The 26,798-nt window shown below is 48.3% G+C and overlaps 1 protein-coding gene across 2 annotated transcripts in view; it reads right to left on the minus strand.

The window, feature by feature from the left end:
• The window catches only part of LRRK1 (leucine rich repeat kinase 1), a 119,326-nt gene that overhangs the window by 30,064 nt on the left and 62,464 nt on the right, over nucleotides 1-26,798 (minus strand). For both annotated transcript variants that reach the window (XM_072950682.1, XM_072950681.1), the window contains exons 7-20: nucleotides 18,391-18,617; nucleotides 17,606-17,733; nucleotides 17,336-17,499; nucleotides 16,351-16,488; nucleotides 14,605-14,717; nucleotides 13,465-13,541; nucleotides 7,437-7,566; nucleotides 6,702-6,814; nucleotides 6,071-6,285; nucleotides 3,796-3,960; nucleotides 2,945-3,117; nucleotides 1,786-1,906; nucleotides 1,359-1,518; nucleotides 677-953 (exon numbers count right to left, since the gene is read on the minus strand). In XM_072950682.1, coding sequence (XP_072806783.1) covers nucleotides 677-953; nucleotides 1,359-1,518; nucleotides 1,786-1,906; nucleotides 2,945-3,117; nucleotides 3,796-3,960; nucleotides 6,071-6,285; nucleotides 6,702-6,814; nucleotides 7,437-7,566; nucleotides 13,465-13,541; nucleotides 14,605-14,717; nucleotides 16,351-16,488; nucleotides 17,336-17,499; nucleotides 17,606-17,733; nucleotides 18,391-18,617 — 2,201 coding nt within the window. The remainder of the gene's footprint in view (nucleotides 1-676; nucleotides 954-1,358; nucleotides 1,519-1,785; nucleotides 1,907-2,944; nucleotides 3,118-3,795; nucleotides 3,961-6,070; nucleotides 6,286-6,701; nucleotides 6,815-7,436; nucleotides 7,567-13,464; nucleotides 13,542-14,604; nucleotides 14,718-16,350; nucleotides 16,489-17,335; nucleotides 17,500-17,605; nucleotides 17,734-18,390; nucleotides 18,618-26,798) is intronic.

Genomic DNA, 26,798 nt, shown 5'->3' on the forward strand with positions numbered 1-26,798 from the left:
GAGGTGGGCCAGGGCTGGCATCCAGGGGGCCCAGTCTATGCTGGCTGCACATGATCCAGGCCAACTCTTCAGGAGTCTCCAGTGGGCATCCCCCCAGATCGCTGGGGCTGGGGGGCAGGGTGCTGACATGTTCTATGGCAGGTGCACAGAAAAGATCTACAGATTTGAGATTCTGGCTGCTGCCTCATGGCCAATAGTACCAGTAGACCTAGGAAGTGGCTAAAACTGAAATTAGGGCCATGGAGGTCCTGAACACCAAGCTGGTGTGGGTCAGAGCTCACTAGATGGAACCCATGTCCCCTCCAGCCCCTGCCCTCCCTGCCGGGCTGTGTAATTTGCACTCACATCTTTGTCACTCCATTTTTTTTCATCAAATACCCAAGCAATCAACCTCCTAATACGTAAACACCCCAAAGTTATTTTTAACCCCATTCTTACATGTTTTTCTACACCTTTTTAACAAGTGGATTTCCTTGAAGCCCCTGAAAAGAGACACCCTCAGCACAGGAAGAAGCAGTCAGCTGGGGGCTGGCTGAGCCCACCCTTCAGTTCCCTAGCTCATACTGGCAGGTCATTTTCACGTCCCTCCCTGGAAATCTTGCTCAAGCCACCAGCGCCCCCAGCCTCAAAGCCTTCCTCTAGGAAGCAACCCACCCAGCCTGCTCCGCGGCCTCACCTGTCATTGGCGACGGGCAGGGCGATCTCAAACTTGGCCAGAAACTGAAAATACTGCTCTTCTGTCTGCTTCGTGAAGCCGGTCCCGACCAGTAGCATCCTGAGGTCCTCCGCCCTGATCACCCCGTTCTTGGCCACCGACCTGGAGCCCTTGATGTTGAAGATCCTCTGCAGACACTCGGACAGCCAAATGGGGTCGAGGAAGTAGAGGTTCCTCAGGCCGTGGCTGGTGTCCGGGAAGTGCAGCAGGGTGCCGGTTTCAATGAGGAAGCTGATGGCTGCCCAGGAAAGGGGAGGAGGGGGCAGCATCAGACAAAGGGCAAAAGGGACTCTGGGTGACTTCCTCCCAAGGAGGCCAGGTCACAAATTCTTCCTAAGAAGCAACCAACACTCCCACCACACGGGGCACTTCACACCAGTCAGCTGCCCCATCACAGGTTCTCAAGTGGCATCTTGTACTGATCTGACCACAGCTGGATGGAGGATTATACCTGATTGATCACCATCATTCATGGATTCTGTCTTTGCAAATTTGCTTACTCATTAATGTTGGCCCCCAAATCCATCCCTGCAGTGGTTTCGCAGTCATCTGCAGACACACGTGAAAAACCTGAGTGCCCCTTCCTGGGGGGCCCTGTGCCTGTGCCTGCTGATGCCCCCGGGGGCCCTCCTGGCCCACCCACCAGACTGCAGGTCCTCGTAGTCCTTGATGTCGTTGCCGGACATCTGCTCCACCAGCTGCTCCAGCTGCCTGTCCGTCAGGTACTGCACGTCGTCACTCAGGCTGCGGCGCTGCTGCTCGGCCAGCACGGCCTCCTGGAGGCTCAGGTAGCTCCTGGGGATCTGGGACAAGTGGGCAGGGCTGGGCCTCTGGTCCCCAGCGATGCCCCGCCAGCCCTGCCTCCCCTGCCGCCCTCTGGAGGCCTGAGCAGGTGGAATGTTTCCCATCACTGCCCCACCCCTCCCTTCCCCCAGAAACTGCTCACATGGGACCACAGAGTCTGAGGACACAGCACACACAGCCCACGTGTTTTACAGTAGAGGAGGCGTGGATGCCCCGAGATGGGGAAGAGGCCCCTCTGGGTTCAAGTGGCCGAGTGAGGTACCCACCAGCCTCCCTGCAAGTCGCTGGCAGCCGATGGTGCTGCCAACATCCTTCATGTTGCACGTGACGTGGAAAATGAGCTGCCGCAGCCCCTCCTGACCTTCCAGGCTCTTGCAGGAAAGCTCGCTGTGAGTACAAAAAAGAACCGCGCTTACTCCTCACGCCTCCCCTCTCTGATGAGCACTGTAATGTCTGTTTACCCCAGTGTTTTCTCCCAAACACTGGCAAGTTGAGAACACTGACGAGATGGACGTAAAAATTTACTGAGGCTTATACTTGGTACAAAGCATGGTGTTCGGGACACCACAATGGGCTGCTTTAATCTGTCCTCCAAACATGCCCATTTTACAGAGGAGGAAAGTGAGGCATACACAAGGTGACCCCCAAGGACACAAGCTGGAAAGGAGCAGGCTTGGGTTGGACCCAAGTTTCCGACCCAGAACCAGCACATTCCTAGCATCACAAGGCCCCAGGGGGCGTTCTCAAGGGCACTAGAGGAATTCCGGAAAGCCCCAGCCTACACTCAGGTGGCATGTCTCCAGGCTGACCCATGCCCTATGTCCATGGCACCTCACCCAGAGCCACTAGTGTAGCAGCAGCAATGCACTGGATTCCCATCAGAGAGCACGTATTAGCTGAGCCTCAGTTTCACCATCTGCAAAGTGGGCACAACAATCCCCGTACCCTGTAGGGCTGTCATGAGAATCCAAGGACAGGAGGTGGGAGAACTGACCAACCCAGGACACTGGTTCTAGCAGCACTGGCCTATCCCAGGCCCCACCCTGCGGCATCCTTCTGCATGCATCCCAGCCCTTTGGGACCACTCAGACCCAGTGGAAGGACTAGGACTACATCTGGGGTCTATTCTTGATCAGTGATCAACAAATGTGATGGGTGGTGTTTGAATCTCTATCTCCTGGTGCCATGGCGGCTGTGGACACCCAGAACTGGCCCTGGGGGTGGGGAGACCCAGTAGGAAGTCCTCTGGCAGCTTCTCATCCTCCCCAGGGCTGGGTCAGCTCTGGGGGCTGAGCTGCCACCCTTTACCCTGGACGGGCCCCAGAGGAGCCCAGCCCTGCCTCAGGAGCCTTCTGCAGGCAGAGCTCAGGCGTCCCCAGGAAGACGGACAAGTGAGGGGCCAGCAGAAAGCCAAAGGACACTCACTGTAAGTGTTTGAAGGTGATGTCCGGGAAGCCCGTGGCCCTGGACCCCGAGGGCGAGCGGCAGAGCGCCAGCACGTAGGCGCGCAGGGTGGCGATTCTCTCCACTCGGAATTTGGCTTCAATTAAGTCCAGGTGTGTTCCAACCACCAGCACCACGGCATTTGGGGCCTTGGCCTGCGAGAATGAGCCCCAGGTTGAGTACTAGCTCCCCTTGCTCAGACACGGGATGGGGACAGCTTCCCAGGTGGCAGACCCGCAGCCATCACCCTGCTGTGCCCGAGGCTCCTCCCTGTAAACCTGGAGGACCCGCTGTGCACTGGGGCGGGTGTCAGGGCCTGTGACTTCTCCCCGAGGCTGGATCTTGGATCCCTTCAGACAATGTGTCAGCTCCCAGGGCAGCAGCCTGCATCCTGGCCCACGTCCCCTTTACACTGGAGAGGGGAGCTCTGTTCCTCTTTTGGGTCCAAGATAGGGGGCACTTAAATTTAAGACAGTGGGGGCAGGATATAGATCAGCGGTACAGCACATGCTTAGCATACACAAGGTTCTGGGTTCAGTCCCCAGTACCTCCTCTAAAAATAAATAAATAAACCTAATTACCTCCCCCTCCTGAAAAAAAATTTAATTAAATTTAAGGCAGAAGAAAAATACAAGATCATGTGACCAACCATGCGGCCGAGGAGGGTCTGAAGTGCTTCATGGTGACCTATGATTCTGGGGGCCTCTGTAACAGCCCGCCAAAGTGTAAAGCATTTCCCCCTAACCATTTCCTTGTTTTCCTTTTTCCCCCTAGAAGTGCGGACCCCTGTGATGCCCTGAGAACTGAGAACTGAAGGGCTGGCACCTCCTCACCTCGATGTTGAGAAGCCAGAACTGGAGGTTGGCCACAGCCTCCTCCCCCAGCGCCAGGTTCCAGACCACCACGTATAGGGCCTTGTCCGTGAAGAAGCACTGGTTGACGGTGGCCATGCTGGCGGGGCCGCCGATGTCCCACACGTTGAATTCCACAGACTCAACCTACTTGAGCAGCAAGGCAGAGACAGGGAGACATTTTAGCAACCAGGGTTTTTGTCCATCAAATTGAGATAACTGATCTCTCTGAGCACTGTACGTGGGGGCCTGGAAAAGGCACAGCAGTGGGGACAGCACAGGGTCCGGCTGTTCGCCTCAGCTATCTGAGGGAGGGGAGGGGGTCCAGCAGCCTGGAGGGGGCTTCTAGGGGCTTCTATCTACTGCTAAGGGGGCAGGGGGCCCTGATGGCTGGCTCCGGTGGGTGGAGGCGTCTGCGGAACATTGGCGGGCATTGTCTGCCTCCAGCTAGGCTGCAGACGGTTAGGAGACATCCTGCTGGAGGAAGCCCGGGGCTGACGTCAGTGCTCACACCAGAGCTTAACCTCCATCCATGCAAGGGCAAGGCCAAGGAGACGGGCCTCGGAACTCTGCAGGTCAGAGGGCGGTGCCCACCAAGGATGATGGGAAACGGCCCTGACGTGAGAATCTAACAAAAGATCAGCTGTTGGGCTGCCGGGAAAGGCTGTGTAAGTGGTGGTTTCTCTATCGTTCTGTGAGGTCAGAGTCTGGCCCAAGCAGCCAGAGCTGCAGTTTTCTGTGGCAAAGAATCGTTTCCACGATGCTGCAGTTTGGCCTCCAAGACACAGCATGCTGACCTGCTTTTTTTGGTCTAAAGATGAAAATGGACAGCTGTTCTAAACTGGCTGAAGGCTCAGCCACACAGAGAGAGTTATGGGGCTCAGAGTTCACAAGATTGGGCAGTTGTCAGTCAATGAAAGGGGTGGGGGAAACTTGAATGATGGCAGAAAGGAAGTGGAGGGGACTGAAGGTCAGGGAAAATGGAAATACTAATTCACCCCTCAGGCCTTGGACAACTATTTGCTAAAGAACAGCTGGAAGAAAGCGACACTGAATAATTGCTTTAAAAAGCAGGAGAGCGGGGAGGATATTGCTCAAGCGGCAGAGCGCATGCTTCGCTGGCACGGGATCCTGGGTTCAATCCCTAGCACCTCTTCTAAAAACAAACAAACAAACAAACCAAATTACCCCCTCCAAAAAAATTAAAAACAAGCCAAAAAAGGAGAGAATCCAGAGATTCTGGTTACTTTTGAGAATCCTTAGCTAGATTCACCTCCGGGGTGTTCTGGGCGGGGAGGCAGGGCTGGTATTAAGTATCTGTCTGTTCTCACCCTAACAGGCAGGTCCCCATTCTTTAGGGAACTAGTTTAAGAGTCTGTGTTAAAATATATATTTAGCTTAAATGCCTAATGACTCGAGCTGGATCTCCCTGACTTGGAAAGTGATTTTGTGTGAAAGACTGCAACAGAGCTGGCCTCCATCCTGCCCTGTGCTGGAGGCTATGCAGGAAATCTTGTAGCCTCTGGCCTCAGGGCCCCTGGATTTTCCATAAACCAGTCTCCTGGCATCCTTGGGTGGCTATGGGTGCCCTCAAATACGGCAACAGTTAATTAAGGGAGGCATCATTGGCCCGTGTTCATTCCCTGTGCTTGGAGAAACAGCCAAAGACCCCATGTTATCTTATATCCCACCAGGCTCTTTTCTCTGATTCAAGTGCAAGACCATTTTCATCTTCATTTGTCTCATGCCAAATGGAAAAACAGGATGCTTTATAGGTTCACTGAAGGATTCATTTAAAATAGGTCTTAAAGACCAGACTTGTCAGAACATGGGGTGAGAGCAGGCGTCGAGGAGGACACAGTGTGTTCATTCCAGCCTCCCTGTTAGGGGAAGGGGCTGGCTGTCTCACTCCTACAGTGGAAGTTCATTCTCAGTCCTTTAGGGTCAGGGATGGGGAGGCCTGGGCATTGCTGTCTTGAAAAGCTGATCCAAGAAATCTAACCACCAGCCAGCATTAAGAACCACTGGCTCGGAGCCTCACCTTTGCTGTAACAGGAAAGCTACAAGGACACGTTAGGAAATTATTCACTGCCCTTGCCAGGACCTGGTTTGAAACAGCACCCAGGGACCCCTGCAAATATACTGGTTCTCAGATACTGGGCTGCGAAAATCCCACGCTTTCCGGAGAGGAGGGAGAAGGGGACCCCCGGAAGCTCCCTCCCACCCCCAGGGACTCTGCACGCCGACCGTCCTTGACCTTGGCTCTCGAGCCAGCCGGCCTCTGGAGCTCCCACTTGGTGGTCCTGATGGTGGCCTCGCCGTGCACCACCTGGGGGGCCCTCCCCGTCTGTAAGATCTCCAGGAGGGTGGACTTGCCCTGGCGCGGAGGACCCACGATGATCATCTTCATCAGTTTACACTTCTCTGCTTTCCGCAGCTGAGCCCGCAGGTAAGACAGCACTGCTTTGGGGCCTGTGCAAAATCACAGGGGGCGGGGGGAGAGGATGCTGCTGACATGCAGGTGGGCTCACATTCAAATCTCTTGGGAAACAGAGTCCTATCTGGAAGGAACATTTTCTGTGTATTCTGATGGGGTGAGTTGAGACTACTGGGTCTGATGGAGGGAAACTGTGGTACGATTCACCCAAAAAGTGAAGTCGAGACGTTAAAGACCTAAAGGGGCGTCTCTGCTGCCTGTGGGGTCATAGATAGTTTTATCATGTGGTCAGTTGCAGGGCAACAATCCGCAGCAACTACTGCGTCCTAGCGTCTCCACAGACATGGCAGCCGGAGGTGGGCTCCACGGGTCCCCCGGCTGTTTCCACCCCGGGTCCTGAACAATGGGCCTTAAGAGTCTTTCCAAGGAGGTGACGCTTAGGAAGCCCTACCTTCCTTTCTGATCTCCGCAGGCACGTTGCTGATGCTCAGCTCTTCAATGTCCAACTGCCAGAGGTTGCTCAGCCGCCCCAGCTCAGGAGGGAGCTCTCGGAGGCCAGGATTGCTGAGGGCACACACACAGCGGCCCGTCAGCCTCCGGGGCCGGCAGCGGGGGCCCCGACAGCCCGCACCCCAGGCCCAACATCTTGGGCCCTGATTTCAAGTATTTCCATTTACATACTAATTCCAAAAGCCTTTCTCCCTGGAAAGCCAGAGGTACAAACAGCAACTCCGTCTGCTGCACACCCCCATGGCTTAGAACTGGGTCCCTTCCTCCACCTTTCCCAACTCTTCTGTTACTTACACACTGCCATAAAGATGATCACTATCTCTTCTCAGAAAAGGATACGCGATCTAATTATTTTCGGTTTTCATCACGTTTTGCATACTGTCTTGACCCCCAGGCAGTGTCGGCCAGTGGGCACTCAGTCAGTGAAGGGACGAGTGACTCAGCAGTTCTCATTATAAGTGAGGGAAATAGTGAAGAAGGCATCACCGCACCACTTCTCCCGCCTTCCCTTCCTCTACCTCTTTGACTTAGCTCGGTTCTGAAAATCCAACTGCTGCTTCTTGGGACACAGATGGTTCTTTCTCCCTGGCTTCTGTGTCCTCAGATGGTTTACACAAGGACACCCTCCCTCCCTGGGCCAGAAGGGACAGTGAGAGTGCTCTGGCTGTGTACTCACTTCCCCAAGTAGAGTTCTGACAAGCTCTTGAGCAGGCAAACTGAGGGAGGGACTGCGTCCAGGTGATTGTCATTCAGACAAAGGACTTCTAAAGACTCACTCAGGAAGGCTGGAAATTCAAGCATACACGCTGCAAAGAAATGGCAAAGCACAATGTACGTTTGAAAATAATTCTGGACCATCACAGCCTGGAGGCCAGGAGAGCGTACACACCGGTGCAAATTCTGGAGGGCATTCTGGCAAGTCCACCAGCATAAGATGCTCATTGCATCGACCCAGGGATTCTAATTCTAGGAAACGGTCCTACAGACATCCTAGCACGTGTGGCAAAGATGTGAGAACAAGTGGTACGCTGTCTGTAGCAGCCACGGTAGAAGACAGCTTATATGTCCCCCCACAGGGAGCTGGTTAAATGAGCAGAGGGATAAAATGGAAGGATTACAAAGCCTGGGGCAGGTCTACATGTATGGGTATGAAGTGATTCTCAAGAGCCATTGGTGAAAAAAAAAAAAAAAGCTGTTGGTGAATCAAAAAAGCAAGGTCTGAAATCAAGTATCTAGAAGGCTTAGTTTGTGTATCACAAAACATGTGCAGACATGTGAGCAAACACCCCCCATGCATTTATGTATGTTAGTCATGTGTGCACACCATGCATGCACCCCATGTATATTACATGAAGTCACGTGCGTGGACACATATGTACATGTGCCTATGCTACAAGTTACGTGCCTGGGCACACGCCACACATGCACACATGCATGCATGTTATATGAAGCTTTGTGGCTGCACACGTGGTGTGTGATGTTACAAGCACACGTACACATACCACACAAGCACACCTGCACGTATATGTCACACGTGCTATTATAGGCATGTGTATACACACTGTACAGGCACATATATGTGTATTATGTTGCAATGTATGTCAGACACAAGCACAATTGTTACCAGAGGCACATGAAATTCCACAGATGTCTCTGGAGAAGGGAGTGACTAGGAGACTGAATATTCACTCCACACCCTTTGGTACTGTTCAAAAATTTGTTTACCATGTACATGTAGGTAATACTTCTTCAATCAAAAAAAAAAGCTAGTTAACTGAAAAATAATAATATGGGCTCAATTTTTATGCCTCCTAAGATGGCATTCTCTGAAAAACAAGCCAATTCTCTAGTATCTAAGTGATTTCATTCATGAGGCTAATTATGAGATTACTATTAAAATCACGTCACATCAGCTGTTTCCATAGCACTGGAGCGTGTGAGTTGAGAAAGACTGTGGGCTCAGAAACGCACACACACTGATGGGAATCAGAGGTTTGGATTTCAGCAGAATCTCTGAAGTGCCTTATCCTCCCTCTGAAGGCAGGGAGAAGGCGGTGGGCCAGAACATCCCCAAGGGTCCCTTTTAGCTTGAATTCAAGATAAAACTGGCCTCAAAGCCCTCTCGTTTGGTTCTCTGCCAGACACATGAGACAGGGAGGCTAGGATTCCTCTGTTGGGCTGAGACAATGTTCCGCTGCCCTTGATCACAGCTCCCCTCTTAACTCTGACTTTTCTCCACACATGTAGCCGGAGTCTCAATGGTAATGGGGTAACCTGGCATCAGAAAACATTTTGGGAGAGACGATAACAGAATACTAGTATCAGCGTCTGGAAAATCTGCCCAGCTAGCACCAGGTGAATGGGACTCAACACAGTGGCCTCTATGGAAGTAAACGGGCAACACATTTTTACAGACAGCTTTGTACTAGACTTCGTTCTGTAAGAAACTATTCAAAAAGGGTTTTTTTTTTTTGTAGGCATAAGTTAGAGAGATTTTTATTTTGTTTTCTCCATATGATATTTGAAACAGGCTAATTCCAGTTTGGAAAATTCCTCCCAAATATTCCCGTCAGAAATACACCAAAGAAATTTTCCCAAAGCTAAGATTGCTTTATGTATTTCTCATGTATTATTGGATGATTAGAAAAAAATCTGTCCACTCTGATTATAACTTGGTTGAACAGGGTGTCCTATTTTTAAAAAATTTTAATTTTTAATTTTTAAAAAATTTTAATTGAAGTATAGTCAGTTACAGTGTGTCAATTTCTGGTGTACAGCATAACGTCCCAGTCATGGACCTGGAGATCATCATTTTAAGGGAAGTCAGCCAGAAAGAGAAAGAAAAATACCATATGATATCACTCATATGTGGAACCTAAAAAAAAGAAAGAGAAAAAAGAGGACTCTAATGAACTCATCTACAAAACAGAAACAGACACCCAGATGTAGTAAACAATCTTATGGTTACCGGGGGAAAGGGGGTGAAAAGGGATAAATTTGGGAGCTTGGGATTTGCAAATGATAACCATTATATATAGAAATAGATAAAAATCAAATTTCCTCTGTACAGCACAGGGAACTATATTCAATATCTTGTAATAACCTTTAATGAAAAAGAATATGAAAACAAATATATGTTTCTATATGTATGACTGGGGCGCGATGCTGTGCACCAGAAAGGCTGTTTCTTTTTTTTTTTTTTAATGGAAAAGAATGAATGATCACCTTCAGCTTTCTTCCCAGAGGACCTGTTCGGAACACGTGGGCTCTGTGCTTTCCAGTTTTTGCATTTCACCTCGGTGTTTATGAAGCTCCTTAAGTAACAGATGGGTGGACTAAGGCACTCACACTGCAAACAGAGGCGACACCTGTCACAGACCTCCTGGCCCAGAATGGAAACTCTGGAAACTGGGCTGGGCAGAGCACAGCTCGAAGTATTTATGAGCTGTAATTATTTATTCATAAGCTATTTACGACTGGGCTGGCCTGAATTTTACCGTAAAAACGGCCGTCCAAATTATTTTTGGACAAGGCCACTGCCCCAACACGACTACTTGAATGTACATAAATCCACTTGGCATTTTACTACCCGTCTGCAAACAAGTTATCTTTTATAGATAATCCTTTGCCCGAGGGTCAACAGCCTGAGAGAGTAACCCCACTGAGAAAAAGCGTTCACAGCGGGCTTCCTCCTTTTCACCGGGTGTGGCCTCAGCTTTCTAGACGAAATTGAAAAATCAAGAGGCTTCTGTCAAGTGCCAACAGCACACCCCACCTCTGCCAGGGAAACTCACAGAGGCGCGGCTCCCACTAGGTCCAGACACGCGCCTGTGGGCCACCAGCAAAGCCATTTTGCAGAACATGGACACGTGTTCTGATCACGCTTTTCACTGTGTGCCTTTGGCCTTGCACTCCGGTGGTTTCACAAGAAAGTGGCTGGTTCCGTGGGGTGTTGGGTTCACCTCCTTCTAGACTGGAGACACCTTTCTAGTCCCCAAACCCACAGTGACGGCAGTGCAGCCAGATCTCTAGAAGCAACTTTTTCACACCCATCATCCCATTTGAGCATCAGTGAGAAAGAAGTGTTTGTTTCGCCTTCCTTCCAAGTGAAATCCCTATGTCTGGACTCAATTTCCAAAGTCTTAAGGCCCTTTGTTTTCAAAAAGGATCAGTTATGAAATTCCAAATTGCATTTCACTCGTAGCGAGATTCAGGGCCTTTCTGTTTTTTTCTGGGCCATCTGGACTGCCTTTCCTGTGAACTGTTTGTATCCATAGTCCACTTTTTTGCCTATTGGGTTGACTTTAAAACAAAAAATCAATCTGTAAGCCATCTTTGTATATTAGGGACTTAAGCCAATTTGTGTTGTAATGATTTGTGTTGCAAATATTCCTTCTTGGTCTGTTTGCACCATGACTTTGTCTGTGATGCTTTTACTGAACAAAGCTTTTCCATTTTTAAAAAGCCCCAAGAGTTTCATCTTTTTTTTTTTAATGACTTCTGGATTTCTCACCTAGCTTTTAAAGGTCCCAAATTATACATCTATTCTCTTAAATGTTCTTTACTTTTTCTTTTACGTTTCCAGCTGCCATCCACATGGAAACGTTTGTAACTGATATAAGGTAGAGCATCTGGTGTTCCTTTTTTCCCTTCCAGCTGGACAAGCAGTTATACCAACACTATTTATTAAAACAATAAAATGTTCTTGTCCCACTAGGTTGAAATGCCACCTCTGTCATAAGCTAAATTCCTTGACTTCCTTAGGTCTATTTTGGGACACTTCTCTGTTCCACTGATGGTGTGTTGCTTTTTCAATCATATGTAAACACATTCATATATGACTAATACATAAAAATATATTCTATGTAAACACACCAGCTCATCAGAAAAGGGCAACAGGTGAGCAGACGATCAAGCTCACTTCCTGCAAACGTGTCTTGGCCTCTGTGCCATTTCTTATTCTCACCTCCCACCATCTAGACTGAAAGAGCACTTGCCAACACAGATGAATCAAGCTGCAGAAAAAAGCCATATTACACTTCAAGTGACCCAAATATTGGTCCCTGTTCTCTGAGACAGTGTCCTGGGGGACACCTCTGTGAGTGATACTGACTTTAGAACTCCTGGCTTTCAGGTTCAAAAGGAGGGCTGGCGGTTGAACTTGAGGGACAGCTTGGCACCTCCCCCTGGATCCTACGGAAGATAATGAACAAACAGAACTATTTTCTAGAAATGTTCTCCGCTGAACTGGCCTGGTTTTGTGACCAGTACAAAGACTCTAAAAAAGGTTGTTTCTAGTGAGTTTAGAGGAAGACCCCACGCCCCTGAGGAATCTCAGCCCAGCTGGGACAGCCTGCAGGACCAAGGGTGGCTGTGTTTCCACGTGGACCTCACAAGGTACCATAGTGTGGCAGGAAGGACTTGAGAACACTGCCCCCGGGGCTCCAGTGCTGGATCCCACAGTGTGGCTGAAATAAGTCTGGCTCTTCTGAGCAGCCCGAGACCACATCAGTCGACCCCTGTGCTGCAGACTAAGTTGTGTCTCCCCAAATCCACATGTCAAAACCCTGACCCCCAGTGTGATGGTATTCAGAGATGGGGTCTTTGGGAGGTGCTATGTTTAGATGAGGTTATGAGGATGGGGCCCCCATGATGGGGTTAGTGACCATATAAGAAGAGACGCCAGAGAGCTAGCTCTCTCTCTCTCCTTCCCCCCACCCCACTTGCTGGGCCCCATCATATGAGAACACAGCAAGAAGACAGTCATCTGCAAGCCAGGAAGACAGCCCCCTGCAGAAACTGACCAAGCCGGCACCCTGATCTCAGACTTCCAGCCATAGAACAGCAATAAAGTGTATTTCTGTTGTTTAACCACCTAATTCAGATCTAGAAAAAAATATCACACAATTGAATGCAGATTTTTATCCACAAAGAGTTTTAGTGTTTAGAAATGATAGGACCTACCATTGAGGTTTATAAGACTTAATTTGGATGCAAATCTGTTTTTTAGAACACTCTTTTTAGGAACTTGAGACTTGACATCTGGCATTTGAGTTTAATACAAACTAATGATTGCATTTGAAAGAGACTTTTTGACTTTATTTCTAAACGCCAGAAGCTCTGAAATGCCTTGATGGAAGGTGTTGAACTACTGGCCTGTTGTACAAAGAAATGTTATATTGTTGTAAAAAGATTTACTATAAAGTCCCATAAAATAATATGGTGTAAGTTGTGAGTGAAAATTATTTAGAAACGTTGACTGATTTTTATGCCTGTTAATATACTGTAAGAAGCACAGAAGTGTAGTTTTGTTTCAGTAGTCTTGTCTGGCCAGTGGTAACTTGTGATGGAAGCCTGAGCTGGAGACCCTCTGGGAGACTTAGTTTCCTCATCTGCAAAATGGGGGACCGCAGTCTATACCTCACGCTGTGATGGTTAAGGGGAGACTGACATACCTAAGTTATCCAGGGCAGCACACATCTATCCACCTTACTTACTAGTCTTACTGGACTGCAAACAGGAGAGGGGCTTTCAGGACACCTGCAGGTCATACGTGTGACGCGGGTCATGGGCTCACTATTTCCAGGGTTTTGAGTCAAGCATGGACATCTCTGGCATTCCCATGGGGCATGGCAGGGAAAAGCCCAACAAGAAGGCCACCTCCCTGCAGGGGAGTAGGAACAGGGGCCGCCACCCACACACACCTGTCTCTGTCCCTGAGCGCTGGCGGCCTCTGGTGGTGAAAAAGGAAATACGCTTTGTTTTAAGTCCATCTTCATTTCTGTAGAGGGGAAAAAGTCAAAATTTGAGGGAAGCATGGCAAAGACACGACCATTTTGGCTGTGACTATACAATACCACTCAGAGAGAAGGGAGAACATCTCTTCAGCTGGGCATCTGGACCCATGGACCCCTGGAGCCCACAGCGGACGTGTAAGTGTGAACAGCCACTGCTTGCTAATTGCACCAGTTAGGCTCAGAGTCTTTTGGGAACGAAACATGCAGAGAAGGTGTCCTAAACCCTGGCATGACTGGTGGTTTCCATTCCTCAGCTTTTCCATTTCAGGCAGGTGCAAGCATTTCTGGGAAGAATGCCCATTCCCGTGGCTGTTAGGCTCCTGGGAAGTTCTTGCAGGGGTGTCAGTTCCGCTGAGATACCGCAGAAACGGCCTTCAGCAAGTGAGCCAGGGGTCTCCAGGGCCCCGAGGGTCTGCTGGGCTCATCCCTGGACTTTTACCTTTTATGACGATATCTTGGAGGGTACTTTTAATTCAATCTGTATATATATTGGTTAGTGATTGGCAAAAACCCTTAAACAGAATGACAGGTTAGGCTAACATCAGATTCTCTAGGAGCCCTTAAAAATTAGAAATTGGAGGACACTGTCATGGGCTGAGTTGTGTCCTCTGCCCTCTAGATTCAAATGTTCAAATCCTAGCCCCAGTAGCTCAGAATGGGACTGTATTTGGAGACAGGCCAAAGAGAGAGGTAATCAAGTTAAAATGAGGTCGGAGGGTGGGCCCTGATCCAATCTGACTGGTGTCCGTATAAGAGGAGGCGATTAGGACACAGACACACGCAGGGACGACCAGGTGAGGACACAGGGAGAAGGTGGCCATCTGCCAGCCACGGGAGAGGCCACAGGAGAAACCAACCCTGCCGTCACTTCCATCTCAGAATTCCAGCCTCCATAAGGCGGAGGAATAATGCCTGTTTATAAGCCGCCCGGCCTGGGCCCTTGGTAGCGGCCGCCCAGCGGGCTTAGAGAGGCACTGTGCCACGGGTCTGCCGCCGGTGGTCACACACACATTTTAGAACCTGCCAGGGACTGAGACCCCTGCTTACCTGCCTAATTGGTTCCTGGAGAGATCCAGGGTTTTGAGCTGTCTGCAGGTCCACTTCTCTTGAGGTGGCAGTGTCACCAGCTGGTTCCCTTGTAACTTCAAGAACATGAGGGCCTAGGACAGAGAGAGAGAGAGAGGCAGACGATGTCAAAGTCCAACAGCAGAGGAGGAGCTGAAGCGAAAGGCCAGTTCCCTGGCAAAGGGCAGGCAAACGATTATAACCAAGATTCCAGTGCCTTAAAATTCATGAACTTACACCCAGCAGAGCAGATGGGACAGTCTGAAGATCTTTCCCTCTAGATCAATGGGAGGCAGTTATTCCAGAATGAAAGGACTGCAAGTACTTTCTCAGAACTGAGGCTTATTAAGAGTAAGAATTACTGATGGGCCTGTCCTGGGAGCACCTGGGGGCCATGGTGTCACCACAGGAGGAGGGGACAGGATGACGCTGGGCCGGCCCAGGTGGCTCCCTGAACAGGGGCAAGGTGGCAGCAGCGACACCCAGGGTGATCGGCCCCAGTCGTGCGTCCTCTGCCGGCCGGGCATCTGGGACCAGCAGTGTGTGTCCGAGGTGCCCTCGCTGACCGCCTTGGCCCCTGGCCCCGACGGCTGCCACCCACACACAGGCCCTGCGGGAAAACCCAGTCACTGAGGGGACCAGTCTCTACCCTTCACCTTGTAATGTGTTTTTTACCTTAATAAGAGTACAGGGGGACGATTATAACCTTCTCTTGAGGGTGTCACCAGGAACACCAACTATCCTGTCCACCTTGGGGGTGGCTCAGAAGGGCGAACAGCCTGCCCCACTTTAAATCCCTGTGTGTCTGTCCCGGCACCCAGGACTTGATGGTCCTCCTTCCTGAGAACGTGCATGTGGAAGGGGCCTCCACTGCCTTTTAGGGATCCCTGAACGTGGCAGGACATTGCACCAGGCCTTGGAGGAGAGCTGGCGGCCGGCATGGCAGAAGTGGGGGGCCAGGCCTCTGCTCTCTGCCGGGGGCTACCCGGATGCCTTTGGGGTGAGTGAGAACTGCCCATTCTGGGGCTGGTCTTGGGCACCAGGTGGTGAATAGGATCCATGCTGTGCTTTCAAAGGTTCCCAGTGGAGTGGGGAAAACAGACAGACCTGCAAACGACCTAAAGCAAGAAGGCAGCCCCAGGCTGGGACACACACATAGAAGGTTCTCGAAAAAAGGCACTTTCTTGAATGCACGCCCAGGAAGCCCAGTTCTGCCACCTCCGGGGAGGACGGCAGGGATGTGAAGGTCCGGCCCTGCAGAGCTGCCAGGGCTTCAGAGCTGGGGAGGGACAGGGCCCGTGAAGGTCAGGCTGAGGGGCTGCTGGGCTGTGCTTATAAATGTCAACATTAAAGCAAGTTTTGGTGGGGAGGGTATAGCTCAGTGGCAGAGCACATGCTTAGCATGCACAAGGTCCTGGGTTGAAACCCCAGTGCCTCCTCTAAAAATAAATAAATAAGTACAACTATCTCCCCACCAAAGAAATTGGAACAATAAAAAAAAAAAAGAAAGTTCTGGAGAATAAAAAAGTCATCATCCCAGAGTTTCCATTCTCCACATTTCCTCCCAATCTTTGTGCCCCACCCTGCCCGTTTTTGACAGTTAGCTTTCTTAACTTTTTTTTTTTTTTGTCTCAGGAGCCCAGGAGAAGGACAACAGATTTTTCCTGGGACGTGGAGTGATTTTCTTATAAAAGCTGAAAATGAGAAAGAGAGTGCTGTCAGACTTACATCCAGCTGAAAAAGTCCCAGGGGAACTTCTTTGAGTGCATTTTCCGAGAAGTCCACGTCCTTAAGGTGGTTCTTCCAAAACACAGCCATTTTGTCCGGTAGAGACTCCAGGGCATTTTTGGATGCTTTGCAACATTTCTAGGAGTTTGATGAGAAAGAGAATGAGACATGAATTAGCTTTTTAAATGTGGGTGTGTCTCCAAGAAAGACTGTTTCCAAGTTTGATGTCAAAAATAAAGCCATTCCAACAAAGCTCTGTGTAATAAATACAATTCAGTTAATTAAGGGTTTACAAACTCTTTGTCCTGTTTTCCTGTCCCTGCTCTAAGGAAGGGACAGGAACGGTTGCCAGGGTGGCTCACGGTCCTTTCTCTTCGCTCAGGTACATTTGGCCCATTGTCCTTGAAAAAAATAGGACAATTCAGGACCAGGCTCTGGAGAAGAGCTGGTTCCCCACACACATAAGGTTAAACTAGAAATGTTAATGCGAGGGGTGGAGAATTTCCATGTTCGTTGTTAAACCCAACAGCAACAAAACACAAATGCTCTTTACGCTGTTCCATCTATTTTAATAAGCCAACTTCCCAAGAAGTAAAACCACCATGTAATTGTCAGTGCTATGGGTGCAGACTGTATCTTCTTTTCTTCTTTATTCTTATTTAAATCTGTCCTAAAGGAATTGACTCGCCTTTCTGCACAGAATCCATCCTGTGCCAGATGTGCCGGCCGCAGCTGTGGGAAGCCCTGTGGGTACCACAGTGCGAATCTCAGACCCAGAGCCAGGTGGGCTCTCAGGTGAGTTACCACCTGAGACCCTCAGCTGCTGGATGCTGAGAGACACTGCTCGTCCATAACACAGGGACCACTCTGCTCCCCAGCGTGGCCGCCGATAGGAGGACGTGTGGCCAGAGCGCCAGCAGCTTTATGAGGTGAACGCGGATGCGGAACTGAACACTTCTTTCATGATTTCCGATAAGATACTCACCAAAGGGCAAGCCCAGGCATCTGGAAACACCTTCAGGTTATTTCTGGAGACATTCAGACAGCTGAGTGACTTGAAAGAATGAAGGAAAATCGCGGGGAGCTCTGTCAATTTATTGTCAGAGATATCAAGCTCCTGTAGCTTCCGCAAACCAATCCAGTTTGTGGCTAGGGAAAAAAGGAGGAGGAATTGGTTAAAAAAGAAAAAAAAAACCCCGAATCAAGAAAGAAATGACAAAGGAAGGCAGGTTACTGGTGAGGTGAGCAAACCTACCATTTTCTTCTTCGAACAGTTTTTCTAAATAATTTTTGGCAGCTGTCAGTTTTTGAAGTTTTGAGAGGTGCAGGAATCCCGGAGGCAGATGGGACAACTTGTTGCTGGAAATGTCAATTTCAAGGAGCCTGTGGTTGAGGAAGCAGGAAGCCAAGGCATCAGAAGAAAGAGGTAAAGCATCACGGTTACATATTTCCCCATAAACGTGTTTCTTTTTCTCCTTGCACAAGGAGAAAGAGTGTGCACTGAAAATGCAGCAGTATGATTTTTACTCCTTGCCTTAACCATCACCAGGTCCTGCGTAGACCAAGAAAATCAAGTTTCTCTTTGATAGATCCTGGTCTCACTGCTTACACCATCTGCCCATGGCCAGGGTCCTGAGGAGTTAATTTTCTCTGAGGCCCTGCCCACTTTCCCTGGCAGGGGGACCTAAAGCTGGTGTCTCTGGGGCCCCAGTGCTTCCACCAGCCCCCACCTCTGATGCCTGCGTGCTGGACCAAGTCTGGGCATCTTGGCTGTATGGCTGCCAGCGAGCCACAGAAACGTGGGCCAGACAAACCACCCCGCTAGACCTCTCTGCATTCACCTGGAAAGGAGGCAGAGATCTCATGTCCAAGGGCTTGCACAAGGGCAGGTGCATCTTCCTTCTCTTATTTTAGCTAAAAAACTGTTTTCAAAAGCACCAGCTACAATCAGAGAGCACAACTACAGGAGGAGGACTGTGCAGGAGGGGATGGTGGTGGCAGCCAGGGTTCAGTTCTGGGGGCCGAGGGGCAGGAGCCCACCTGGAGCAGATGATTTCATCTGATGACTGCACGCCGGGCAGCTCCCCCAGGTGGTTGTCCGAGAGGTTCAGCTTCCGGAGGTTGATGAGTCCCCAGGGGATGACCGAGGGGAGGGATGCCAGGCAGTTGGCAGACAGGTCCAGCTCCGTGATCTGGCAGGAGATGTCTATGAGCCAGTCCAGATCCACCCAGGGCAGCTTGAGGTGGGACCATTTCACTCGAAGAGCCTGGGTGTGGGAGAAAGGAGAAAAACGCACACTGGCAGTGAGCACAGGGCCCGTGCAGGCGTGGAATGAAGCAATGGTTTATTCAAGTGTTAGTCTGCCCGCTCATCTCAGCGGAGTCCCAGGAGGAGGTACCTACTCCCTCCTGCGCCTGCACCCGGGAAGGTCATCTCTGCAGGGCTCCTGCTACGCACTCTCCAGCCTCTAGAGGGAGCACGTGGGTTCATGTCACCTCTTGCAGGGCTGATCGCTGTCAGGTAGGCAACACATCAGGAATGGCCCCGGCTCTGTACAGAGGAGACCACCCAAGCTTGGAGGAGCCTCCTTAGACTGGAGAAGAAGGCTGAGACTGGAGAAGAAGCCTGACGTGGGCCTTCTCACCTCCCTTCAGGGCTGTCTTCCCTGTGATTAGAGCAGTTGCCACCTGCAGCCGCTTCCACCACACTGGGTGCTTTGTGCATCCGCTGCTCCCAGAGTGAGAGGATCAATCTACAGACAATGGCCAGATCATATATCAAAAAGAGAACTTTAATCTATATCTGCAGCGACCTGCCAGGAATCTAACCCCCTTATCTATAATAAACAGTCCAGGAAGCCAGCCTCACCAGAAGCCGTACTGCAATATCTAGTACCAACCCAGGAAGCTAAACAATGACTTCTATAACAACTGGCCACAAATGGCCAGTACTTGGCTGATAAGTGACAGCTTCCCTAATTCTGTCCCTGCTTCCAACTTAGACTAACTAGAAGAAAGCCAAATGTGCTCTCCCAACCAAGCACAGAGGACACCCCCAACCCTTCTAGTTAGCTACCTCCAGCCTTGCCATCAACAGCCTCCAGTCGGGGGCCCCCCTCTTTGGCAGTAAAGCTATCCCATTCTCCTGCCAAAATGCAAGTGACAGTGGATGACTCATTTGCTACGGCAAGTTCTGGAAAAAAAATCTCCTTTGCTTTTCTCATTTGACTGGGTCAGAAAAGCCAGCAGTTTGCTGGCATACGGTGGTAAAAGAGATCTGTGCAAGAGCAGGGCTCTTCTCTTTTCTTCTTGATTATTGAAGAATCTGGGGCTCAAGTAGGTGTCTGGGGAAAGGAAACTGGCTTATTTGGCTTGTTTCTCTGAAGCATCTGGAAATCCATGTCAGAAAATTAGAGAAACAAAAATAAATGCTTCACTAATGAAAAACTGTAACAACCAGACAGACTGGGAAAGACACCAATAACATGGGGGTAAATCTGCTTTCAAAATTGGCAGCAACAGGCTGACTTCCTTATCTGGCCACGAGATGGCGATGTGTGCCTGGTCTTTATCTTCTCAACTAACTTGGCTGGGATGCACCAGACTGAGTCTATGACACTTTCTCAAAGCTCTGATCTTTGAACCAAGGAGATGAGGCACTGTGTCTCTGTCTGTCTGTCCCTCTCTCCATTCTCCTGGATTAAGATGGACAGGTGATGGTATACTGGATTTTGGGTCAAGAGAAAGGAGTTTTAGTTTCAGTTGATTTTTTTCCCCTTAGACCAGTCATGCTATTGCTGTAGGCTTGTTTTTACATTATTACTTCCCCTCAACAATTTTTCATTTTGAAAAATTTCAAAACTACAGAAATGTTGAACTAGGGCACAATGCATACCCATTCATACACCCTTCACCCAGATCTGCCAATTGTTAATACGTTGCCACATCTGCTTTCTCTCTTTTTGCTTGACACAAAATACAAACATGTACACACTTTTCATTTTTTTTTGCTGAGTCATTTGAAAGTAAATTACAGCCATCGGTGGCACTTCACTCCCCCAATATTTCAACATGTATCTCCAAAGAACAAGATTATTTTCCTACCATTCCAAATATTTGAGAACCATATATTTATCATTTTCAAGAAATGAAATCAATACAGTATTATCAAATCCACAGTCTATGTTCAAAAATTCCCAAATATGCTAGAAATGTCTTTTATAACTATTTTGTGTCCTGATCCAGGATCCCATCAAGAATCACATGTTGTATTTAGTTGTCATGTTTTCTACTTTCCTTTAATCTGGAAGAGTGTCCTCATGCCTTTTCATGTCTTTTTCAACGCTGGCACTGCAAGTTTTCAAGTCATTCTAGCTGTCTTCTATTTTCTCGATGAGTTCATTAGTGTCCTCTTTTTTTCTTTTTTTAGATTTAGAAATTTGTTTTTTAATCTATTTTTATATACAGTGGTTAACATTTGCAAATCTCAAACTCTCTAATTTATCCCTTCCCACCCCCTTTCCCCAATAAGATTGTTCACTAGGTCTGCAAGTCTGTTTCTGTTTTGGAGATGAGTTCATTAGTGTCCTCTTTTTTCTTTTTTCTTTCTTTTTAGATTCTACATATAAGTGATCTCATATGGTATTTTTCTTTCTCTTTCTGTCTTACTTCACTTAGAATGACAATCTCTAGGTCCATCGATGTTGCTACAAATGGCATTAGTTTATTCTTTTTTATGGCTGAGTAGTATTCTGTTGTATACACCACAGCTTTTTTGTCCAGTCACCTGTTGATGGACATTTAGGCTATTCCCATGTCTTGGCTGTTGTAAATAGTGCTGCTATGAACACTTGCCCCCAGTACTTTTTAACTTTCTGTCTCACTTCTCACCGTCTCTTCCGTGACCTCTGCCTGCCCACTGCATTCCTGTTGGTGGATATCTTGTGGGGTTAATAATTTGTTCGAGGCGGAAGAAACTGGGGAATGGGCATACTCCCAGAGCAGAGGATTCAAGACCAAGGGGAAATTGCCAATTAAAGCACAGAAACTGCCTGTTCAGAAATGAAGCACAGGACTCAGAAAGTGGACCCAATGCTGAAATTCACAGGAAGGACGTGGGGATCAGGAGGTGTCGCCTCACCTTCAGTAAGTGACTGACCAGTGTACTGAAGGGCAGCCAGGGGGCTGTGGGACTGCGGGAGACACAAGGTTGGTGGGCCTGGAGCTCAGAGAGCTCTATAAATCTTACGCCTGAGAGCCGGCCTCCTTTTGATGGTGGGTGTCATGAGGTCCGTCAAGGACCCCAGATTCTGCAGGCGGGCTGGCCTCTGCCTTCACACTCTCCTGCCACCACGACAAAGGGGGAGGGGCGCTCCCTGCTCTGCTTTCTCCCCGCTGGAGTCCACGGCCCTCCTCCCTCCTGTTGAAATCCTACTAATCCTGTAAGCCCTGGTGCAAGGACCACCGTCTTCACCTCCAACAAGGGTCTGCCTTACGGCCCCCAGTTACGTAACAGGGACATCATCTTGCTTAACCCGCGCCTGCACGTTCAGCAGTGGTGACTTGAGCACTGCCATGTGCAGGCCAGCCTGTCAGGCACTGGGGCGGGTGGAAGATGCGGACGCTGCAGAGGGAACCAACGTTCAGGGAGCTCATGGCTGGAAGGAAGAGCCGTGTGAATTGAACATGCATCGGATCTTCCTAACCTCAAGGGTTTCTTGGTTTGCATGGACTAAGAGCATGTGATGTTGACCACAAAGCAAGGAAAGAACACGTGTAGGGAAGCCTCCTGGACATCTTTGGGGGGCGCTGTTGATCAGAAGTAAATCATCAATGAGAAGTGAGTGGCTGTGTGTGCCACTGAGTTCCCCAGACATGAGGACAAGGAGGAAGCAAATATCACCCACCAGTTCCTAAAATCGAGCTCTTTCTAGGTCTTACACCCACCCGAGCTTCTACAGAGTTGAAGTCTGTGAAAGTCAAGCCCTGGGAGAAGTTGTAAAAAGCAGAAGTCTGCAAACATGAGGATACGCGCGGAATAGAGACATGCTTGTGAGAAGATTTCTGGGCTGGATGGTGGTTGGAAAAACAGGGAAGATTTCTATTTGGCCTTGGGTCAGTTTGAAAACTTTCATTTACAAAAGTCATTTTCCTTTTGGTGCACAAACATAGAGGGTGCCCAGGTGTTTCCAAAGCGGTGGCGAAGAAGGAAGGAGGGTGTATGCACAGCACACTTGACACTGAAACTTGGCCGGGCAAGCCCTGGGGCCCTCAGTGTTTATTTGTGTGTAGTCCTGACAGCACCACAACAGACCTGGTTCTGAGTGGGAGAAGCCAGCCATCGTAGAATTAAATCCATGCACACTGAGCTGCGAAATCAAAGACAGCTGGACGTGGAGTGCCCACCAGTGCAACAGGATTAGTCTCTTCAGTCGAGAACATGTGTCAAAATGGGGGAGAAACATATAGGATGTTCTAACGTGTATTCACGAATCCTTGGCCCACATAAAACCCAAGCCTTTTTTTTTGTGGGTAAGCAAAGATTCCTGCTTGGTGGCAGAGGGTTGTCTTCTTGTTGAACCAGCCAGGAAGACAAGGGCCACCTTCTGAGATGTGAAGGAGCAGTCCGGGCACCAGGCAGCTGGAGGAGGGAAAAACCAACGGGGCTCATCTGAAAGAAACCAACTCACTAAAAGGTCTGAAGAGCAAGCCCTAAGAAACCCTAAAAACAAAGATGCTCGGAGCAGCTGAGCCAGTCGCAGAATCTGAAGACACATCCCAGGTCACTTGAGTGATGTCACTGCAGAAGGGGGTCTTTGCATGGATGCCAACAAGTTGGGGGTGGATTTCAAGCCTGCAAATATTCTGCAGGAGCCCGGACTGCCAGAGGGACACTCTTGGGGACGGGGATTCAGCTGGACAGGGGATCAGCACACTGGAGGCAGCCTCTGGCCCAGCTCCTCGTGCAGGGGGGGCTACGGCACGTAAGAACTGATATGCCCGACATCCCCAACTCGGAAAAATTCCCCATGCGAGGCTTCCAGATGCCTACTGCTTGAGACCCTGCACCCCGGCAGGGACTGGCTCTCAAGGAGGGAAGCGGCATTGAAAGAGGATGAGAAGGAGCCTGGTCCTCGACTGGCCATCTGCCTGTGATGTGAGGTGGCCTGGTGGGTGGACCAGGCCAAAGGCAATGGAGCAACGGCCCACCAGGATGGTGTGACAGACTGAACCATGTCCCTGCAAAAGAGAGGTACAAGCTGGGAAGCAACGAGGACTGCCAGCAACCATCACATGCTAGGAAGGGGCCACAAGGTCCTGCCCTGGAGCTGTGACAGGAAGTGTGGCCCTGCCAACACCCGGATGTCAGGCTGCCAGCCTCCAGAACTCCAGACGATACATTTCTGTTATTTTAAGCCAACCAGTGTTTGGTACTTTGTTACCGTAGCACTGAGACAAATGGTAACAAGTCAAGTGAAGAAGGGAGAGTCAAAACCTGAGAACATTGCATCACAGAAACCCACAGATTGGGGGAGGGTAGAGCTCAGTGGTAGAGCACGGGCTTAGCATGCATGAGGTCCTGGGTTCAATCCCCAGCACCTCTATTAAAATAAATGAATAAATAACCCAATTATCACCCCCTCCCCAAAATCAAAAAGTAAAGTTGAAAAAAATTAAAAAATAAGAAACCCATGGATGAAGAAAGGAAAAGAAAGAAAGCCAGAAGGATGTCTCTTGAGATAAGTAGGTTAGAAATCTAATAAAGAAGCAAGGAGAAGGGCAGTAAAGCCAGTCATTAAATTAGGGAAAAGCCTGGGAGGACTCGATGGTGTAAAAGGAGAATTTCAGAAAAGACCCGAGAATACTTAAGGGAGTAAGAGAAGAGAGGAAAAAGAGAAAGGGGAGGACAGCTTCCTTCTGAACTCAGAAGGGGGATTAATGACATGACTCAATTATTAAACTAAATGACCAAGAGGAAGACAATGAAACGAGCTCTGACAAACGCATGCCTGCTAAAAATACTGTAAATGCCAGCGTTAGTAGCAGTTAGCTGTCAGTATAACTTAAACACACCCAGAAAAGGGAAGCTATTACCAAGGAAACCAGATCAATGAGGAATGTAAGTACAGAAATAACTTACAAGCAAACCCATGACGGCATTTTATTTTAATTCTTTTTCAGTGGGGGAGGTAATTAAGTTTATTTACTTAATTAGTTTTCTTAATGGAGGTACTGGGACTTGAACCCAGGACCCCATGCATGCTGAGCATATGCTCTACCACTTGAGCTATATACCCTTCCCTCCCCACGATGGTATTTTAAACAGTCAACCCGGAACAGCCTGCTGCCTTCCAGGGCACACTCAAGCCTGAGCTCTGCAGAAGAACTTTCTGGAAGTTGAGCTGTGATCACACGATAACACCTTCCTGGTGACTCTGTGAAGCTTGCACAGAACTTTTTCAATGGACGCTCACAGCAACTGTGTAAGGTTGGGCACTATTTGCACATGAAAAGCCTCAGCGAGATGACCTGTTTGAAGGTTACAGAATCAGGCTCATGATTCAGGAGCCTCATGCTCCGTCTGGTCCCTTCCTACCCGGCACCATGCTCACATGGCCGTGGAATAGCTGACATGATTTCAAAGGCATGACAAGAGATGACCAAGCCACCTCGACAGTGATAAAGACACTTAAACAACCATAACCCCCCAATACAACCATGTTCATCTTTGTTGTTCCAGCCCAGGACAAAAATATGTAATAAACAAATTCATGAAAATTCAAGAAAAATATTAGCACCATATGACAGATCAGATAGACAAAAAAAAAAAAAAAAAGAAAAAAAAGAATGAAGGAATGAAAAAGCTCCAGAGTACAATAAGCATGGGAGATCACCAAATAGAAGGGGGCAGGAGAATGAGTTTTGTTTTCAAATCAGTATGAACTTGCACATAGATTGATTAGATTCTGGGTAAGAAGCAAAAGAGAAAGGAAAACAAGAAGGAAAAAAAGGCAAGCCTCCTACGTATCTTCTCCCTGGACTAAGGCAAAGTGAAGGGAGAAACCAATGATGGGAGCAGAATTAAAAGGTGTCCAATTATTTGGAATTAAAAATACCCTTTCAAGTAATGCTTGGGTAGGAGAGAAACACCGGTTCACGGCAGCAGAATATATTTTTAGAACAACGAAAGCATCACAAGTAATGGGAAAAAAACCCACCCAACTCTTACCATAGTGACAAAAAGAAAAAAAAAATGAAGCATAATAAAGCAGCCACACCCTGCTTAGAATGGAAACCTAAAAGAAAGCAAGAAAATGAAAACAAAATTAGACTAAAAATAGAAAAACCAAAAGGAAGCAAAAAAACCAAGGAGGCTGGTGAATCAAACCAATTCTAGAGTCTTCGGGAAAATAATAAAATTGATCATCAGTTGACTGAATTAAAAATCAAAGAAAATGTACTTTAATAACCTAAGAATGAAAATGACAATCTAACAGCTGCTTCCAAAACAACGTTTAAGTTGTGGGAGAGGTCCTCAGCCAGAGCTCACCCGCCAAACAATGACGCGGAAATGAAAGAACGACTTCCAAAATAAAGAAGTCTCCAAGTCACACAAGAAGAGAAAAACCAAAATAATGTATAAAAGACAAACAAACAAGGGAAATAACATAAGAATCACTTCCCCAAAGGCTCCTAATTCAATATAATTTTTTCAACCAAATTTTCAAAGGAAAATAGTTTCTGTATTACATACATGATTCCTTAACAGAGGACTCACTTCATTTTATGAGTCAAAACCAGTTACTTTGCAAGAGCCATGAAAATTCTAGGCCACTTATATGTATATACAGGGCTGTGAAAAACCATAACAAAATCTTCTTGAATAGAAACCAACAACTAAACTCAAAAATTCAAGTTTTGCAACCAAGTAGGATCTATACCAAGAAAACAGCGCCGTGGTGGCTTATGGAAAACCATCAATTAGCACATTCTGTTAAAGCAAAGTGGCCTTCCTTTTATTATCTGGATGCCAAAACATTAATAAAATGTATCACTTTTTCTTCACTAAAATTCTTAAAAATAGGTACGTGGGGTTTAAAATCAACACTGGTCTTCCCCCACCCCCCCATCATTCCTTTTAAAAATAGGAAGTTTACAAGAAATCTCCCTTCACTAGTTCCAACGTAAGAATTGTGCCAATAGCTATTTGAGAGAAGGAGAGAAAAGCAAGAAATAAAAATACTGTCTTTGCAGTTACTAAGCTACTGAACTTAATGCTGAGAGAACTTTGTTTCCTCAACTGTTAAATGAAAACAAAAATTTCTGCCTCCCAGGATTGCATAGAAGATTAAAGTGGAATGTTTGGCAAAGTACTTTGTTAGCCATGAAGTTCTATGTAAACGGAAGTTTACTGCATATTTAAGACTTTATCCATCCATCCATCCATC

This window comes from Vicugna pacos, chromosome 27, assembly GCF_048564905.1.
Source record: "Vicugna pacos chromosome 27, VicPac4, whole genome shotgun sequence".
Classification (NCBI taxonomy): Eukaryota; Metazoa; Chordata; class Mammalia; order Artiodactyla; family Camelidae; genus Vicugna; species Vicugna pacos.